We start from the raw sequence: 21,353 nt of genomic DNA on the forward strand, positions 1-21,353 counted from the left end.
GCACACTGCACCTTCAATTTTGCTATGACACATTTCAGGGGTGCAGAGAGTGAATGTAACCCCTGGATGTATACCTGCATCACTCACAAGTGTGCTGTGTAATGTTATTGGAACACCGTCATCCTCTTGGTCCAAGATCAAATAAATGTGAAGCACATGCACGTTTGCTACAAAGGGAACATCATATATTTTCTTCATTAAGATTCATCAGTTTGGAAATATATGTCATATCCAAGTTTTACTTACGTTTCAAGCCTGACTGGTCCCTTTTCAAGCTATGTGTATTGTTTCCTATTCCATATAGTGCCAATACACTCTATATCAATAGACAATTTCCAGGACGAGTACAAATACAATTTCATCACATGGTTGTACATGTAAACAATACAAATCGTTCACTCAGTCATAGCTTGCCAAAGGGGCAAGTAGGTCTTGAAACATTGCGATGTTTAATATGTATAAAGTAAAACTTTATTATTATATATCGGGTTTCTTTTTTCATGAAAACAAACACCAAGTTTACTTTGTTTATCAGTTTTATTTCCATTTCACCCTCGGACAGGGTGCAACAACATTTGTACACAACTCAGCATGTAGGTATTTTAACAAATATAGGACGTGTGCACAAATTTACAGCTCATATATTCTTCACAGCTGACATCAGTTCATACAATGTAACAGACATCACTGTATGTCAGAGTTGCTGCATTTTTTCTCTCTCACTTTCCTGACTTGCAGCATTTGAGTATATTCCAATTACCCGCTATGCCTCATTATTTGGTTGATACACTCAATATTATCACTAGAATAAGAACAATTCTGAAATGAGTTTTCAAGAAATATAAATGACTAATTCACACACAAGTCTTACATTTTAAGTTACATTCAAACTATGTACACATGATTGTAATAGAATGATCATTGCAAATACACATGATTGTTGTAAACATACCCGACACAAATTCTTACCACAGATTTATAATCAATGTCAAGGACGTCACAAACTTAGTGTCATCGACTATACAATCATATTTATAAACACATTTACAGCTAAAACGCTTCAAATTTGCTCATTTATACTGGCATTAAATATGTATAGTTCGAAATTCAAATTTACACAATTCTCTTCACAACACATATATTTACTGCAAGCATGTGTTCCACAATTACTCGCTGCCATTAAAATACAGTCCATACATTTACACACCAACTCTTTTCAACATGTGTTCCATATTTACTACCATTAGCTAATTCACCCCTACATATCTAAACTGGACTTGCCCAGCCTATGATTTTATAAGGTTCAAATGTGACTTTCGGGGTGAAAGGGCAAGGCATGCGCTCCACATTCACACAAAATGCAAACGCACATACATGTGTTTCTCATTTAAACAATGTTGAAGATTGTATGTTAATCCTGTACATATAGCCAGGTAGCAGAAACGTCCAACTTCAATTGATCACGTCTACCTACATATATATGAACCACACAATATCATCTACACAAGTAATTGTGAATGTCAATTTTTCTACAAACATACATACGTCACATTTGTACCAACACGCACAAATCAGCTGCCATTCAACCATAATATTTATGAACTTTCATGATCTATAAATACTCTCAATTCATTCAAAGGGAGATAACCTCTCCATCAGACAATAAAACATTAAATCATACACATACACAACTATGTGGTTCTTACAATCGATATTACACTGTATTCACTTTCTACCGATTAGGTATAAATATGTAACATCTCATTAACAAAAACATTCAGACACATCAGAAAACATCTTTTTCATATATTGTAACAAGAGTGTAAAAAAAACAAAAAAAATCTACTGTCTATTCAGTCACATCATTTACACCAGGATATAAGTAATGGCATCATGTTCAAAAAAGGAGGGTAATTGAGTTCATGAAACTTTTGTTTCAAAAATAATAATTAAAAAAGAAACAAAATAAAATAGCAATCTTCTCATTTTTTTGGATATTATATGGAACTGTGAGGAATCAATTTTGATTTGGTATCTGTGATGAGTATTCAAGACTCCCAAAATCAAAAAAAATGGTTTCCACTAACCCTCCAGAACTATTCAGATTGCATAGACACTGGTTAAGTATCTGCAGGTATGTACATTTATCGCTCAATATCAAGTTTTTGTAATCGTGAACACCCAATGTTGATACCAACTTCGGCATAACACATCACAATAACTAAAACAGTCAGTGCTATCATAGTGTGGCTTGACGGACACCTGGAATGTTGTTTTTTCTTCTTCGAAATACAAAACATAATTAAGATACTACGGACTGTGCAATTTTCTTCAACAAATCATCCTTTCATTGCAAACAATCCAATTAACTTAACCAACTTAATGTCATGATGTTAACCTACATATCTTCCCTGTACCCCACCTCCCAAACAAAATCTCTATCTCTTCTTTTGTCAATTAGAATCAATTGAAATCTGGCATAACATTTTACTTAAAGATATTGAACGAATGAATTTGCAGTACAAGTTCTGCAATATCAGAACATTTGAACAATTTCCATGGTGACAGAAAAATCCTGCAACCGTAAAATCAGTGTTCCTCAGAAAATCTTACATAAATGTGCTACTTTCCTACCATACGCTTTTTGAACACAATTAAGTTTGTGCAGGAATAATAATTGCTGAAATATCTCAGAATTATCTTGAAAACCTTTCCTCTTCTTGGCGAGGAGTAACAGGCCAGGTGCTTTTCCAAAAGATGGAACAACTAGTCATGGCTTTCCGAGATGTCAAAGTTCACCAACATCAATTGGTCGTAGAACAAGGAACCAATCAGAGTTGGACCTAGCCTTACATACGGCATTTGAGCTATAAAACTCAAGTCACATGATGAGAACCGTTGACTAATCAGATCTAAGCTTACAGTCAGCATTCGAGCTGATTTATGGCTTGTAGAAGCAGCTGTTGATTGATCAGCAGTTCAAATGGCCAGCTGTTGTTGAACACAATGTGGCGAATACATTTTTGGTATTTAATGAACGATTTTCCTCCAAGCAAGGTTTTGTAGGAGGCCCTCAATCTGTCTTCACCTTGGATTCCTCAGAGTCATGGCCGTCATACTGAATTGAAAAAACAGATATAATAATCAGATAGAACTACATGTAGACATCTTGTAATAGAACTACATGTAGACATCTTGTAATAGAACTACATGTAGATATCTTGTAATAGAACTACATGTAGATATCTTGTAATAGAAATACATGTAAATATTTTGTAATAGAACTACATGTAGATATCTTGTAATAGAAATACATGTAAATATTTTGTAACAGAACTTCATGTAGATATCTTGTTTAGCATGCTCCTCCATTCATGTTGAATAACAGGATTGATTTTTCAGGTATTGAAATTTTGTATTTACAAATTTATATGTTAAAATTGTATTGAAGTAGTTCATGTATCCACCAATTATTGTAAATTTTGTTATAAAATAACAAACTTGCGTAACTGAATAACTTTTAATGCAAGATCAAATGCCTTATCCTCACCAATATCATATCATGTGACCACAGAAAAGCGTCCTTAAAAGATTATTTTTTTATAAATTTGAATTCCAATTACTCTCCAAAAGTTATCACATGCATTTCTGCAAAGCTTTCAACTGAATAATATATATATATACGTATAGAGAGGCACTTTTAATGAACCTAAATAACCCTAATTACTTTGGTTCATGAGTTTTACTTACTATTGCTAGCTGTCTGCCAATATTTCCCATAGTTACTCCACCAGAAAAAACAATGCATGGCAGCCAGGATCTAATGAAGAGAAATTCTGCCTTGGTGTACCTGTGGAGATTAAAACAACACTTTTACATTCTGAAAGTAAATACCGAAACCAATTTGTAAAGCAAGAGTAATTTGAAATTTATTTTGCAGACATGTATACACATTTTTTGGCAGTTTCACCTAAAATTACGAGGATGTTGAAAAGGATTTTTTTTCGTCCAGTTTCATTCATACGAGAGTGTTGAAATGTTCCCAAGCAAGATTCATCCTTACATTTTTCAGTCCTGATTTTTGATTGATGTTAATTAATATTGGCTAATGTTCTTATAAATGGATGGAACAAAAAATGCCTTAGATCAGGACAAGTCAGTGTTTTTGTTACCTAAATTTTGCAACAGCCTGTTCCTTAAAGGGACAATTTAGTGAAGTAAGTTTTTTTTATAACCTTGTCACAAAACTCTTAATGATTATATAGTTTGATACTCCCTATGAACAATTCATGTCGAGAAATTAACAAGAGACAATGTTTTCTTGGCATTTTTAATCAGTAATTGAGAAATCCTTAACTGTACATGTATACAGCCGTACGTTTTAGCGGCAGCTGTTGACGAATTTCTAGCAATTAAACAAAAATGTCTTTCCAGCCGAGGAGAGAAGGCAAATTCTTGCTTTTTTTAACCTAGCCTCTCTGAATATAAGTATATGCAATTATTATGAATCAAAATCATCTTCCAACAGCATCTTAAACATCGTTATAATTAAGTGATTTATTTTACATTTAAAACCCATTGATATCATACTTTCTGTGGTTTGAAATTCTCCCTTCAACACCCTCTAATTAGTGTGTGCATGCTCTAATTGAACCTGTTCGTTCTTATTCAAATCTAAATGTTAAAGGAAATATCTGATTAGAGGTATATAGTATGATATTTATAATTCTTATTTGCGATGTATTGTGTAAATTCAAGAATCAGTTATGTGCGAAGTCAGACTCATAACGGACACCGTGTTGTCGGTTGACAGCGTAGCGCTGTACAATGTTTACTTCGGAATTCTCACACAAATGCCCAGACATTGCGCTATTTCGGTCGTAGTTATTTTTATCACTGGCTTTCCCAAAAGATGAAACTGATCACACTGGACGTTGGCTTCAGGTCATGTCATTATCAACTACGTAAACTTTCGTCAGGAGATATATATTTTCAGTATTGTCTTGATTTTCAGGTAATCAAAAAAACTTACTTCACTAAATTGTCCCTTTAATAAATTGAGAAAATATAGCATTATTTGTATTGAAATTGGGAATATATTCCTCAGTTTTTGGGAAAAAAAGGCACTTTTTAGGTAGAGGAAAATTCCTGGATTTTTTCATCAAAGTATGTACTTGCGCATTTTCAACATTTCAAAGTCTTGTTCTGTAGTTGAAACCTACCTGTAAACGCCATGGTAGACTAGAAGCTGCGTAATGAGGGTTGCTAGGACAGCAATACCAACTCCAAGCCCGAAACCACTCTTGGATCGGTCAAACAACCACCACAGGCCAATGGACATCGCTGCCAGGGATACAGACAGCTGCATGTTGTTGGCAAAATCGATTTTCTGGTCAAAGGTTAAGTAAAAAATGCTTTCTATTCATACATGTATGCAAATTATGGCCTTCAGACACCTAGAAACTTCTGAAATTTTAATATTTTGCCAATATGGTGAAAGTGTGGGGGGAAAATGGAATTTTTCATTCATGAATCAATAATTTGCAAGTTGCTTTTATAGTGGAATTTGGGGCAATCTATAATTCAATAAATTGTCAGCTTTGATCCGAGTAATAATGCCTTCAATAATGAAATTTTACACAGTATATTATATGATACGCAGAATATGATTAATCATGGTTTTGCAGGAAACAGAAGAGATTTTTTTTTGTCAAATGACAAAAGCAACTTTTTCGCAAACATGAAACAAATCTTGAATAACGCATCGCGACATGTAAAATATTCTCGAGATAAAATGATATGAAAAAGTACCCATAATTTAAGTATAAAAGTATTCATTAGATTGGATATGATGAGTCTGACAGTGACAATGTCATCTAAAAATAGTTATGAAACAGAAAGGATACAGCACTGGCATGGTTGATTCCTACGAAGACCGCCACACAGCGCATCACACTGGACCACTCCCCCTTACACATGTTGGGCTCGCCTAGACGTTTGTCCAGTAGTGGGTACACCAGGCCAATAAACGCTGCAAACAAAACATCAGTGTAATTAGCATCTACAGAACATATTATATTACATGTATATACACATTTTTAAAAACTATAAGTTTAACACAACATGACATGCACAACAACAAATATGTGAAATTTAATAGTTTGCCTAAACCTAATCTACAATAGCAAGGACAATTTTTTTCTCAAATAATTATGTTGAAGTGTTAATCATTTTTTCTGTTTTCATGATAATTTTCCTGTGTACATTTTACACAACAAAGTTTAAGGTCACAAAGCAACACATATATGTACATATATATATGTGTGTGCAATTGGAAATGTTTTTCTTCTTTCCATTGAAAATGACATATCAATTTCTGTTTTCATGAAAATTTGCATGTGAATGTTTTTCACAACAAAGTTTTAGATCACAAAGCAACACATATATATATGTACATGTACGTATGTACGCAAGCGGATTGTTTTCTTCTTCTTTACATTGATCAACTATACTGATTTATTATATTACATAATACGTACATGTGCATGAAATTAAAGTTTGAAAATTTTGAACATCTGAATGAACAGTCCTACCTTTTGAACTAAATGTATATAACTATCTAGTATAGATACACATACAAACAAGATAACCTTATCACTTGTCCTACGACTCAATACACAGGTGTTGATTGCCTGTATGTGGTGCAGACGTCAATAGGCATATCTGTATCGCACTCAGTAAATATTTATGCTTGACATTCGGGCATGTTCATGTGCTGAAGTATATCTACACAGATAATGTTCACAACAGAATAACACGTCCTAGTTTTCTGTAGGTCTATTGTCAGTATTAATGACGTAGGTTTGTTTTTAAAACTGATATGTACCTGTGTATGTTATGTACATACTTGTACTCAAAGTAGGTTACCAGATTTATCATTAACTTGTGCTCCTACTTTTCAAAAGGCCTCCAGTGATATCACTACCATTCAATCAAAAGTCATCGAGACAGAGTCTTGTAACTTTCCCACACCGTGACAATCCGACATGGATACAAGTTTCCAAATTCATCCGACTTTCAAATGTTGTTCTTACTGACTAATATTCTTTAATAATGGCCTCTTTGCTCCTGGAAGCAAAACACTACACAGATGTGGCATCAATGGGAGATGGTTATTCATTGAACCAAAATTTACCTGCTGCTAGTCCACATCCTAACGGCACCCACCAAGCTGAGGCAAACAGCTGTAAAACTTCGTCAGGAAAGGAGTGAAGTTCCAACGAAGACTCGCTCTGGATCTGTAGGAAGTTCAGCACCAGTGCAAAGAACATGCCGACAAAAAACAGCACTGACCCTCTCATTAGCATTGTTGAAACAGCCATTGTTGATATTCTATCACAGACAGTTTCCACTTCGAATGTTGAAGATCTTGGTTTAAATACTGAAAATAAATATCAATACAATATATATATATATATATATATATAGAAAAAATAAAATTAACGACCGACTAAAAAACTAGCTGCTTTCACCCTTCACAGGGCTCTTCAGGTTTATATATATATAAATTTTAGCTTGGGTACATATGAATTGAAATGTTATCATGTGTTCTGCTTTTAAGTATGCATAAATTAATACTGCACTCCGACTCAAATAGTCCTTTTTTCCCTGAATGACATCATCAATATAATCATCACACCACATATCACCCCACTGTTAAGATCTGGAATCCTTACCAATTACAAAAGTTTATATGTTGTTAGAGTTTGTCATTGTAGCTTTAATTTTTGTAGGTTCTGTTTATACAGATTTACCTTAATTTAATTGGATTCAGGAGAAGTTGTCATAATTTAGGCATACGTACTAGTACTGTTGAGCACTAAAAACCTGCTTGTGTGACCAACCTAATGAAAGAGAATTTGAAGACCACTTGTATTTTGATGTTCAATTTCCCTATTGTATCAATTTCATTACAAGCTGAAAAAATATTCCGAAGTATTATAGATTTATTATATAATAAGGTCAGACTTGTTTTACTTGTCAATAATATAAACATAATATGTACAAGACCTGGGTGCTAGGCTAGTGTAATTTTCCATTCTTAGATGTTGGATGCAAGATATTAGAGCAAGTGTAATTTTAGTGATATACACATAAAGGACTTTCAGGATTTTTTCAAAACTTTAAGGCGATATGATGGGACCGAGTCGTGGGGAAAACGTTGCTCTCAAAATTTGCACCCATAAGCTTAGACATTGAGACAGTGCGATACTTTGGGTACTACACCTGGAAATTGCATGACCATATTTAACTGGGTTTCACACTTTCATATGCAATATATCTAATTTGTCTATGAACGAAGAGAAACTCATGCAGGTAGTCGTGGATTGGCCTAGACTAGAGACGAGAGTCCAGTTAATGGCAGTACTAGTACTGCTTCACTCTTCCTCCCCACATGTATTTTCAAAGTAATTAACATCAGTGAGAATTTGCAATACCAAGGAAGATCACAGGAGTTCGTTATGAACCCCTGTGGCCCACTCATCGGTACATGGAATCATGCAGAGTTGTCATCCAAGTCTACCATGGCAACGTGTTTATGTCAAAAAATTATGAGATTACCACAATTTAAAGGCTCGGACACACACTTACAGTTAACTTTTCGTTTTAAATCCTAATCGAGTTCCTTCTATAGTGATCACAGCAGTTTCTCAGGGCAGGAAGTAAGAGGATAGTGGGGTAAACTTGACGTGGACTTATTTTTGAAGTAGGACTTGACGTGGATTTATTTTTGGAATGGAAGTCGATAACTTTTTGCGTTTTTCCAAAATCGGCATAATAGCTCTAGTAACTTAAAAGTAAAACGTAGAGTCTATTGTTACAAGTGTATATCTAAACCAGTCAAACATATCTGAATACGAAAAACCCCCAAAAAGTCGAGAGTCAAGTTTCAATCAGCTGACGTCAAGTTCAGATATTATGCTCTGTACTGTATCTACAGTAGGTATGATACAACGTTGATCAGATGGTTGCTACAAATTCGTCGTAATAACACAGAAAACAACCGAAATACTTACCAGAGTAATCTGATATATCACAGTTCAGCCTTCATTCCTTGTTATCACAGATGTGTATACTCATCGGTTCATGGAAAGAACTTTATGCAGGCTTGTCTTGCTTGCTTCAGTTCATAATATAGACATTCTATGTCGACTGATATCGCACGATACCACACAGTCGGCTGACAAGAATCGACCAATCAAATTTCGGCATTTTCCAAAACTATAAATAAACCACCAATCAATATATGGGCTGATGCTCCAGCCATTTGGGTTAATAAGTCAAAGGTTAGATTTGCCGGCATAGAAAAACTTCCGGGTTATATTTTTCTAAAAATAATTCTTATCATGTGACTTTTTATTCTCAAAAGAGATCAAAATGGCGTCCACTGGTGGGAGTGTATTTGCGAGGGCTAGATCTGGTTCATCAAAGTTACAAACGCAGTATGATGCTGATGGAAATGAGATTGAGGTAAAGGTGTAAAAAATGTAACAACGAACGAACTAAAAAGTTGTTACCCTTGTTTGTGACAGGTGCCCGGGCCCGTTGTTTTCTTATTCGTCATTAGTAAACAAGACTCCAGTACTAAATGTACTGCATGACTCTAACGTTAGTGAAGGCAAATTCGTCACATAAGTAAGGGTTTCGGCCAATAATTCGTCCAAAAATGTATGTATTAAAATGCCGACGAGCACCAGTATAGAAGAGGATTTGACTGAAACGCCTATAAATAAACATTGTTGTAAACACGCCTGAATGACGTCACGCATCACCANCCCCCCGGAATTTGGATAATTTGTCACATGTACGTCTCAGATCGTCTTGCATGCAACGGGAAACATCTGACAAATTAAAACGATTTTCTTTGGCTTGAAAACTTATTCAACAAAGACTGTCCGGCCATGTGTTGTAAATGTACTTACATTTTCATGTAAAAATCAGTTTTTGTGTGACAGGCCGACAACAAATTGCTTTCAGATATAAATCTAGAAAATTTCTAGATGGTATTTTAATTTAAGTGTTGTAAGATGGTTGAATGTAAGACGCAAACAATACTTTTAAAAAGGCACTGGTTGATTGTATTCTAAAATCACATCGCATGAAATTGGAAACCGACAAATTATCAAATCGTGGATCTTTCCAATCGTTATTTCCATAAACATGCATTGGATCGTCAGTACATTGTACATACATATGTACCAAAGTACACTTGTAGAAAAACAATTTACTTGCATTGACGGCTCAGTCGATCATTAACTGCAATTAGCGTTAAGATATGGGTATTTTAAATGTGTATGTAATGAATTTACACTAAATAACAACCAACTGGCCTCAGATTTATGAGTTTAGTTGACGAGCGACCAAATTTTTAAGATTCATGGTGTTAAAAGATATTTCATAATAACTTTGATTAAAAGTATAACTTTTCCCTTCTTATACCTCTTGTCAATTTATTTGAAGGTTTTAACTGTATTGAAGACTATGGTGATGTTATTCATGTCACATCTCATGTATTATGACGTCATCTGGCATTTTCTTCATAGGGTGGCGAATTTGAGTGCATGGCAAATTTGCCTGCACTAACGTTAAACGCTGACTAATAAACGTTAAACGACACAAAACAGTCACTACATAACTTATACATAGGAAAACACAACTGCATTTTTCACTGTCACAAGGATTATATTGTAATCACTGAATCATAAGAGGATCGAGCTGGTGGTATCTTAAATTGGTTTATCAAATGTAATCTAGACAATGGTTTAAAACAATTCTTTCCTAATTACCTTAATCTACATAACCTACAAATCCCACTAAGTGAATGCGAAGTTGCCATATACAAATATATATCCAATATGGATAAATAGTATTTAAGAGAGAGAAAAAATATGCCTCATCTGATCTGTACTCCACTGTGAACAAACTCTTAGTCCGTGAGTGAAGCATACTTATAATTGGAAGGATTTCTTTCCTCTGACTCGAGAGGATGTACTGACCAACTCATCAAGTGATAGGTAATCCCTACCTGTAGAATACTTTCATTATAATGCAAGTATATATATACAATGTAACTATCAAACGAAAAAAACAACCCGACCATGGCCCATTCTAAATCAATATTGCAGAATGATATAACTCAGAATCCAAGTATGTCACCTGCATAATACATTGTATACATAATAACATAAAGAACCACAGTGTACACTACTTATTGTATGTTATGTTAAAGCAAAGCCAAGAGTAATAACACATCATGTTGTACCAAGTTTAGTCAACCAATTTGTCATTCAGTGCCAATTTTACAAATATATATGGTTGTGTCATCAATAAACAACTGTGAAACAATATATAAAGATTTTAAGACATATCATATTGTGGTTGCAATGCCCTTTGTAATCTGACAAAAGTTGCATGATATATTAAACTGCAAGTTTTACTCTTTATTAGTGACAGGCTGATGATCAATTATAATCGAAAATCGATCGGTTTGCCTTTTCCGATTCCAATTATCGATTACAAATTCCATAATCGATATAATAGGTTCATTATTGAAATCAAAGTATTTAAATGTCTTCTGTGAAAGGTATGCTTTGAAAGTCATATATTGTTATTATTTATACTATCTGATTGATAAAAATGCATGAAGGTTGCTTGCTATCCATTCATTAAAATAATAAAAGAACAAAATTGAATGTATAGTGTTTTCACTTTATTTTGGTGTTCAGTCCCAAAATATTATAAACCGATTGTGTAATCGATCATCGATTGGTTTACTTCTTCTGATTACAAACCAATTATTGATTATGAGTTTAAACCAATTGCCTATAACTACTCTTTATTATTGTGTGTGGTATGGGGCGCCAATTATATTGATGTTTTCAGAAAGAATTATGTAAGATACATTCTTTCAAATTTCACTTACCGTAATACTTTGCTTCAAATTTACAATGAACATTCAATGAAAACAACAACAAAAAGAGGGGATAAAATTGTATAAACCCTGCCTGGTCTTATTGTCAATTATATTATTGTCAAGACTGCTGTTTGGTATATTTTTGTATGTCTGTTTTGAAAGAAAGAAAAAGAAAGGCTGAGATAAATGATTTATTACTCTGTAGCTATATATATAATTATATAATGATAATAATATAAGATATATATGTCAGTAACGTATTTCCTATGTATTTGTAAATTATTATATACATGTATACACATTGTGTAATACTTCTATATGCAAATTTGTTTGTAAATTAAAGAAGGTAAAAGATAGTTTGTATAGATAAGTATATAGATATTTTTACAGTTTGATATATGCATATTTTTTTCCAGTTTGATGTACGAGAAGATGAGGAACAGAATGTCAAACTTGGTCAAATTATTGATTTGTTATTGGCTGCTGGGTATTTCCGTGCAAGGATCAAAGGGTTGTCTCCCTTTGATAAGGTAATTACGTTATTAATAATATAGAAGTTGATTTATTATACAAATAAAAGTACAATGAATAAGGATACAACATAATTTGACACACTATATATACATACTTAATCAGACTGAGAACATTTCTATTGATAAAATGGTTTTTAAACATGAAACCACATAATAATAATTGAAGTACTAACTCATATATTAGCATTCTATTCATGTTATATCGGTGATTTTTGGGACATATATTTTAGTTTGATTTTAAACATGTTCTTCGGGTTGGTAATAGTAATGGATTATGAACATTTTTTTGTTACACAATTAATAAGTGTTTCTATGTGATGTTTCAATGACTAGTACGGTACATGTATGTACTCTGTCACCTTCATCAGACAAATGACCAGTGAAGCGTATGCACACTAAGGTGTAAAATGTGTATGAGTTGTCCACAAATCGATGTCTATTCGGTTACGCTGTAAGCGTATGTACAATAGTTGTTATATATGGACAGAATTGACTCAATTCAGCTCATTGTACATTATGTACAGATCTAGAGTTTGTATTTTAATATATTGCGAATAACAGCGCATGTGCTTTGAAATATGGAAAAAAAATGCTACATTGTACATGCACATACAGGCTCTGCCTAAATACCATCTAAAAGCATCATTTAATCTGTCATGTAGCCTAGGTTACCAGAATGAACATTTCAATATTACATGAATTTTCATTGAGCAATTTTAGACAACAATTGAGAAACATAAAATTTTTTACCTGTGGAACAGAATTCAAACTTGGTTCCATATTGGACCTTAACTATAGACAGCTGATGACAAACCTTGATCTGTCTGGTTACAGGTCGTTGGTGGAATGACATGGTGTATTACAACCTGCAGTATTGACATTGATATCGACCTGCTGTTTCAGGAGAACTCTACAATTGGACAAAAAATGTATTAACTCCTCTTTTTTGAATTTGAACGTTATGTAAAAACAATCATGAAAAGATTTTTTCTTTCGTTTGAATGCATTTACTGCATCAAAACTCAATTTGTTTCTTATCTTATTTTTTTCTTTGATATAAATTTATATATATAATATTATATATATATTCCTCAAAAAATATTGAACAAATGACTATATATAAATACATTTAATTATTAAACTTAACAGTTCATCAGATTAAAAAAAAGAAAACATTTTTTATTTCTTAAAAGTTATAATCTGTTCAAAATAGAAATCAGGCTACAAAAAAATAAATAGCAACTTCTTGTAAATAAACCCTTAAAAAATATTGAACCAACGATAATTTTGCGAAGTCAGGGCCAGCTCTGATGGTCGACCGTTGTAACCTCACATCATTTTCATGTTGCGTTATGTGACAGTGAGCTGACGGAGAAGATTGTAGGAGTGCTACCAAAAATGAGGTGCCCTCATCGGATTGAGCCCCATCAGATCCAAGGTCTCGATTTCATCCACATCTATCCAGTAGTACAGGTAAGGAGATGCAGTCATCACGATTCCCACCCTACAGATACCCACACTTTCTCTTACTAAGGTTCAATAGCAGAATAAATCCATTTCTGACATTGAATTGTCTGCCTCCTGAATTGCAAAAAGATGACATCTGATCATGTGCTGAATGAAGTTATGATGTGATGGTGGCCGTCTTGAGTCACATTACTGTGATTGAAATTGTTTTTTTAGTTCTACAAAATTCCAAATTCATATACCTTGGTGTATCGTTACAGTCCCAATGAAGCTTGGTACAAATTTCCTTAATTTTGGATTACAGTGTAATTATTTTTCTGGAATTATCTCCCTTGAAACTTAAAATTTCTGTTTCAAAAAATTTGTAAGTACATCTTCTCCTAAATTATGTGTCAGATATTTTCATAATTTGGCACAGTGAAAGTACATCTTGAGCCGATATGCATTTAGAAAGGAATTTGCAATTTGATGATTTTTCATTGAGTTATGGCCCTTTTAAACTTTATTTTCTGCTCCAGAAAACTTCTGAGCACAACTTCTCCTGAACCGTTTTTGGAGTTTTGGTAATTTAGCAAAGGGAAAGGACATTACATGTAGATGTGCATGAATGAAGGGATTTGTGAATCGGGTATTGTACCCCCTGCCAACAAAGTTTGAATGTGCAGATAGAAATGATGCTAGCTTGCATTGCTTACATTTTCTCTAGTGTTTTCTGCTGTCCCTAATTTTTGAGGAATTACTTAAATGGACAATTTTTCAGGAGTTTTTTTCATAGTTTATGGCTATGACACATGATATTACATTAAAAATTGATCAAATTCCTACTGAATTTTTGGGTTTAATTTTTTTTGGTGAAAATCATTACGTAAAATCATGAAAATTAAAAACCAGCAAAAATACTTTTGGAGTATATGTGTTGTCACTTATTTGACTCAAGTCCACATGACCTACATGTATTAATAAATATAGATATCTTACATGTTTTTAGTTAGAAACTATTTTGGAAGAGACAGTAATTATTTTATTGGTTGTCAGAATAATCTGACAGTTTGTGATGTCATGTTGCTATGTCAAGGTTAAAACATTACATTACTTATTTTTACATGTGGTAGTGGCACTGCAAGTTGGGGTTTCACTATTATTAAATGTTTAATTTTGATTTCTTTGACAGTGGCTTGTGAAGAAGGCTATTGAGACTAGAGAAGAAATGGGTGATTACATAAGATCATTTTCAGTATCACAGTTCAGCAAAAACCACAAAACACCAGAGGTTAGTATACATACTAAAACCAGCTGAAGTAAGTACGAAATCTAGGTCACTGATAATACTAAAATTAGGTCATTGTATGGGAACAAAAAGTTATGACATACAAGGTCATAGTTTTAACAATAACAACAGAAAAACCACCAAATCTAGGTAGTAGTTTCTTAAAAACAACAAAACACTAGAGGAAGTACCAAATCTCGGTAGGGTATAATTGAACGAAAAACAATAAAGTGTTTGAGTGTACCAAAACTGGGTCACTTAAACAGAATTTTAAACAAGAGGCCCAGAGGGCCTGTATTGCTCACCTGTTTCTTTTGTTTACATGAAACTGACATATAGGTAACTTCAGACCAAATTTGGTAACTAGAACACAAGACATTTTAGCATCTCTTAAACGCTTCTTAAGATATTGTTGTTTGAAATTTGAAATTTAAAGCTTTTAACCCACTTTGACCTTTGACTCCGGCTAGCACTTAAGTTGACATTTGACCTCATTACTGTAATAAAGAAAACGATTCACAGCTGGTCTACATAACATACCCAAGTATCATGACTCTAGACCAAATGCTTCTTAGGATATCGTTGTTTGAAATTTTTAACATGTTTGACCCCTGTCACCTTGAAACTAGGTCAAGTTTATTTAATGAGGAAGCTTTATAACACTCCATCCATGGTCCCTACCGGCCAAATAGCATGACCCTGGGCCTTTTAGAACTTGAGAAGAAGATTGTTAAGGCTTTTAACCCATGTCGACATTTGACCCCCGACTAGCACTTTAATGACCTTTGACCTAATTACTGTATTTGAGGAAAAGATTAGCACTTTTGGTCTACATAACATACCCAAGTATCATGACTCTAGTCAGTATGGTTCTTAGGATATTATTGTTTGAAGTTTTTAACATATTTGACCCCTGTGACCTTGAAACTAGGTCAAGGTCATTTAATGAGGAAACTTTATAGCACTCTATCCAAGGTACTTACTGGCCAAATATCATGACCCTGGGCCTTATGGAACTTGAGAAGAAGATTGTTAAAGCTTTTAACCCATGTTGACATTTGACCCCTGACAAGTACTTTAAGTTGACCTTTCACCTCATTACTGTAAAAAGAAAAGATTCACACTGCTGGTCTCCATAACATTACTAAGTATCATGACTCTAGTCCAAATGGTTCTTCGGATATTATTGTTTGAAGTTTTTAACATATTTGACCCCTGTGACCATGAACCTAGGTCAAGGTCATTTAAATGAGGAAACTTTATAGCACTCTATCTCAGGTACTTACTGGCCAAATATTATGATCCTGGGCCTTATGGAACTTGAGAAGAAGATTGTTAAAGCTTTTAACCCATGTTGACATTTGACCCCCGACTAGCACTTGAATTTGACCTTTAACCTCATTACTGTAATTGAAGAAAATATTTGCACTGCTGGTCTCCATAACATACCCAAGTATCATGACTCTAGTCCAAATGGTTCTTTGGATATTGTTGTTTGAAGTTTTTAACATATTTGACCCCTGTGACCTTGAAACTAGTTCAAGGTCATTTTAATGAGGAGACTTTATAGCACACCATCCCAGGTACCTACTGGCCAAATATCATGACCCAAGGTCCTACAGTTCTTCAGAAGAAGTTGTTCAAAAGAAAAAGTTGACTGACGGAAGACAGACGGACAACGGAAGACGCTGTACAGCATAAGCTCACATGGCCCTTCGGGCCAGGTGAGCTAAAAATGGCAGGGTAATTCAGAGGTTTACAATTCCACTAACTGGAGTTGGTGAAAATTTTCAATTTTCAATATTTACTAAAGTAATAGTAATATTTACTATGAAAATAACTTTTCAAAATCAACTTGCAGGCTGGTATTCTAAAAATGAAATTACACACCCCTATTCCCTGTAAGTTTGCATTGTCACCTTTTCACTTGAAGTCTGCCTGTCTTAGCCATCAATTTTAAACCAAAGTGCCATGTGAGCTAAAAATGGCAGGGTATTTCAGAGGTTTACAATAACACTAACTGGAGCTGGTGAAAATTTTCAATTTTCAATATTTACTAAAGTAATAGTAATATTTACTATGAAAATAACTTTTCAAAATCAACTTGCAGGCTGGTATTCTAAAAATGAAATTGCACACCCCTATTCCCTGTAAGTTTACATTGTCACCTTTTCACTTGAAGTTGCAGCCTGTCTTAGCCATCAATTTTAAACAACTTAATGAGGATATATCTTAATGAGTTTTTACGTATAACTGCATCAACTGCAGATGGGATGCAGTATATTTTAATTAGTTCTCAGTGACCTTCACTTCAAAGTCAAAGGTCAAATATATGCAACTTTTTCAGTAAAATCCTGTCTAGGTTGTAAGTTGAAAACTGTTACAACATCATTATAAAAGTTGAAGTATGCTTGCATTACCCATCTCTGCCTAATAGAGTTTATATAATAATTAAAAGTAGACATATGTTTTTGTTTACCAAAACCCATTTGTAACTATGTTTATTTACTGTCGACTGTAAATACATGTACAAAGTCTGTACGTAATTTCTGATAAATGCAACAGATCCGTCGCTTGAATCTTGTAAGTGAAGTTTTATTTAGTAAGCAGACAAGGAATGTACAATAACAGATACACCGTTGTACATCTGTTGTAAACACAGCCAACATTATCTCGGAGCTTAAATTATTAAGATAAGATAACCCACTTCCTGCCGAGCTTAAGTTCAATACACAATTCCTGTCAGGTGATAAATGAGGTTAATCACAGTATGACACTCATCATTCAGAGGGGAAAATGTTAAATGAAACATAAATCTGTCAAAACAGTCTATACCTCATTACTGACATTTTTGTATTACATAACAGATAAAAAGTATTATTTAAAAAAAGAAAAAGAAAAAGATTTTGCTATGTATAATGCAGATCTGTGTGTCTTTTTTTATCTACTTTATTTATAACTGTCACTGTAGGAAAACTATTATTGATGGGTTGTAATATTAAGTGCAAATAGAGTAATTATGCAAAATACATGAGGGCGCCATACATGTAAATAAATATTGTACATTATTGCAAAACAAATTGTTATTTACAACTGTCCCGTTGTATTAACATACTTTGTACTTTGTACCTGTAACTCTGATCTCCTTTCCCACATACACATACATAAATAACCTAGATAAATATTTATGGCTGTCTGTGAAATGTAATTGTTTCGTCAATTTAGAAATATGACCGGGCATTATGACATATATAGTCTAAATGTCCATTTTAGGAGATGATTTGTGTTCATTTTTAGCTCACCTGGTATGCCATACCGTGGCGTCCGTCGTCAGTCCGTATGTCAACAATTTCTTTAAAAAACTTCTACTTAACCACTGATTGGAATTTAATTAATTTGACTGGAAGCATCCCTAGGTGATGGGGATTCAAAATTGTACAAATGGTTGGGCTGACTCCTCAGGAGGCTGAGGGGCGGGGGCCAAAAAGGGTTATTTGGCTATGTTGCTTTAAGCGACTTCTTCTCTGGAACTAAGTGATTGATATCAACCATATTTGACTGGAAGCATCCCTAGGTGGTGGGGATTCAAAATGGTACAAATGGTTGGGCTGACCAACGAGGGGGCTGAGAAGCGGGGCCAAAAGGGGGCAGGCAATTTGGCTATATTGTTATAAATGACTTCTTCTGTAGAACTATGCCATGGATATCGATCATACTTGAATTGGTTGGAAGCATTCATGTGAGGCAGGGATTCAAAATTGTACAAATGGTGGGGCTGACCCCCCGGGCTAAGGAGTGGTGCCAAATTAAATTTATTATTTGGAAATTGTTGAGTTCCCCACCATATAACCATATATACAATTGCTGAGTATAAAGAGAAGTATGCACATTTGCTTCCAGGATGGCCCTAGGGTCTGGCCCCACCCTTTGAGACATAGTCCCTGGGTCATAACTTTAATACGGTTGTGATCCCCACCCCAAAACTATGTATACAAATGCTGGGCATAAAGAGACGAATGCATGCAGTCATGATATTAGAATAGAACCTTGTGCCTGACAGACCCCTAGGGACCTAGTTTCTTAGTCACAGCTTGGAAACAGTTGAGATCCCCACCCTATAACCATATATACAATTGATGAGTATAAAGAGATGAATGCACATATGCTCTCATTATGCCCTTGGGGTTTGCCCCACCCTAGGAGACTTAACCCCTGGGTCATAACTTTGAAATGGTTAAGATCCCCATCCAAAAACTATATATACAATTGTTGGGCATAAAGAGACTAATGCAGTCATGATATTAGAATTGACCCCAGGGTCTGCCCCACCCTTGCAGACTTAATCCCTGGGTCATATCTTTGAAACAGTTGAGATCACCACCCCAAAACTATAAATACAAATGCTGGGCAAAATGAATGCAGTCATGATATTAGAATTGATCCTGGGGTCTGGCCACAACCCTAGGGACCTAGTTTCTGAGTCACAGCTTAGAAACAGTTGAGATCCTCAACCAATAACCATACATAACATTGCTGGGCATGAAAAATCTAATACAGATATGCTACGAGGATTGGCCTTGGGGTCTGGCATATTCCTTTCGATCTCATTTTGGGATATTTTGTCATGATTGCTTAGATATCCAGGTGAGAGATACAGGCCCTCTGGGCCTCTTGTTTGGTAATATCTTTCATTTAATAGTTTCATATTTATGTATGTTTTGTTTTTGTAGGACGTAGCTTTTGATGCAAACAAGGATAAGGCTGCTTCAACAGTTGCTGGTGTCAAGGTCAGTCAAAGTTAAGGGTGTATGCTAGCTTATTCTAAAATACTTCCTTACTTTCCAAATATCTTATGGTAAATTGGAAGCAGCTAATAAAAGAAGACTTATATAATAATAACAGGTATGAACAAAATTGCAGTCATTGATCATGATATCACTTCTTAATAATACTCATTTCTGAATTGATATATTGAGACTGTATATAGCTTAATTTATAATAAATGACGTAATTTTTTATGACAAATTATTTGAATTGATGTTTTGAATCATTTTGTTTTGTAACAGTAGATTCAAATTTTAAAAAAATCAGATTTCAATTGAATATCATATACAGTCGAACCTCGTTATCTCGAACTCTTTTAACTCAAAGACCCTGTTTATCTCGAAGTATTTCTCCGGTCCCGGCCAAATCTTTTCTTTATCTTAGTAAATAAAACTCTGATAATTCGAACCCTGAAAAGTCGAAAAACTCGGATACCTCGAAGTAAAATATTGGTTTCAATAGCGTTAATCCAACGTAGTATCCAAATTTCATTTTGTCACTTGTTAATTCTTTGATACAAATAAAACGCAAAAGTACGGCATTTCGCCATTCCGTGTTTATGAACATCTTTCGTAAGTAGACTAGCATGAAATCAGTAAAAAAGAATTTACGATAAAGCTTAGAACTGTAAAGTTTACGGACTGTCAAAACCATGTTATTTATAATAAAAAACAAACTGCATCAATGTTGATCAACACTAATCTGCACTTACTGCGAGTCCGTTTAATGATTTGTACACTTAAGGTGGCTCGACACATCGTCATCAGCGTCCATTTTCGTGACATACTTCCGGAAAAAGTACAGCTAGGACTCAATTATCTTAATCGAAATGTGCATGTACACCGTGTCGTCATTTCCGTATTGCGTATCGGGCATTCAATATCGTAGTGCAAATTATAGTAACACCTGCTGGGCCGTTTTCGTTTAAACGGTCAAACCGATCGGACCACTGTTGTTCGTTTATTAAATAAGGTCGGACCTAGTAATCTGATGCTGCTTTCAGGCGAGTCTTGAGAAAGCCTTGCAAGGCCTGCATACACATTTGCAGGTCCGCCAGGATTTACACCCGAAATTGTTACATTTATAAACGGTCAAACCGGTTGTTCCGCATAAACGAACAGGCCCATGGTAAACAATAGTACACGTGCGTGCCGATGATATGTCAACACCCGATATCAAGATTTTACCGGGAAATGTATACTCACACGTACTTCAGGAATAAAGCTTTCCAATTCATAGACATAAACAGACTCACGGGAAGACAGTGACATGAGACCAGACGACCTCA

The 21,353-nt window shown here is 34.5% G+C and overlaps 2 protein-coding genes across 4 annotated transcripts in view; one reads left to right on the forward strand and one right to left on the reverse strand.

Annotated features, from left to right (window-relative positions):
• Positions 1-518: 518 nt before the first annotated feature.
• LOC110457081 (insulin-induced gene 2 protein-like) lies at positions 519-9,246 on the reverse strand. 2 transcript variants are annotated; one of them, XM_021508180.1, is made up of 6 exons: positions 9,078-9,246; positions 7,196-7,441; positions 5,907-6,031; positions 5,223-5,389; positions 3,751-3,850; positions 519-3,118 (listed from the first exon to the last, which is right to left on the reverse strand). In XM_021508180.1, exons 2-6 carry the CDS (start codon positions 7,380-7,382, stop codon positions 3,074-3,076), a joined length of 624 nt encoding a protein of 207 aa, XP_021363855.1. In that variant the 5' UTR covers positions 7,383-7,441; positions 9,078-9,246; the 3' UTR covers positions 519-3,073. The 2 variants fall into 2 exon arrangements, with proteins under 2 accessions (XP_021363855.1, XP_021363856.1); XM_021508181.1 differs by lacking the exon at positions 9,078-9,246 and adding an exon at positions 8,653-8,745.
• Positions 9,247-9,410: 164 nt separating this feature from the next.
• The window catches only part of LOC110457074 (coiled-coil domain-containing protein 93-like), a 38,436-nt gene continuing 26,493 nt past the window's right edge, over positions 9,411-21,353 (forward strand). For both annotated transcript variants that reach the window (XM_021508169.1, XM_021508170.1), the window contains exons 1-6: positions 9,411-9,531; positions 12,391-12,504; positions 13,342-13,436; positions 13,869-13,980; positions 15,146-15,244; positions 19,972-20,028. In XM_021508169.1, coding sequence (XP_021363844.1) covers positions 9,439-9,531; positions 12,391-12,504; positions 13,342-13,436; positions 13,869-13,980; positions 15,146-15,244; positions 19,972-20,028 — 570 coding nt within the window. In that variant the 5' untranslated portion in view covers positions 9,411-9,438. The remainder of the gene's footprint in view (positions 9,532-12,390; positions 12,505-13,341; positions 13,437-13,868; positions 13,981-15,145; positions 15,245-19,971; positions 20,029-21,353) is intronic.

This window comes from Mizuhopecten yessoensis, unplaced genomic scaffold, assembly GCF_002113885.1.
Source record: "Mizuhopecten yessoensis strain PY_sf001 unplaced genomic scaffold, ASM211388v2 scaffold9023, whole genome shotgun sequence".
NCBI classification, from domain to species: Eukaryota; Metazoa; Mollusca; class Bivalvia; order Pectinida; family Pectinidae; genus Mizuhopecten; species Mizuhopecten yessoensis.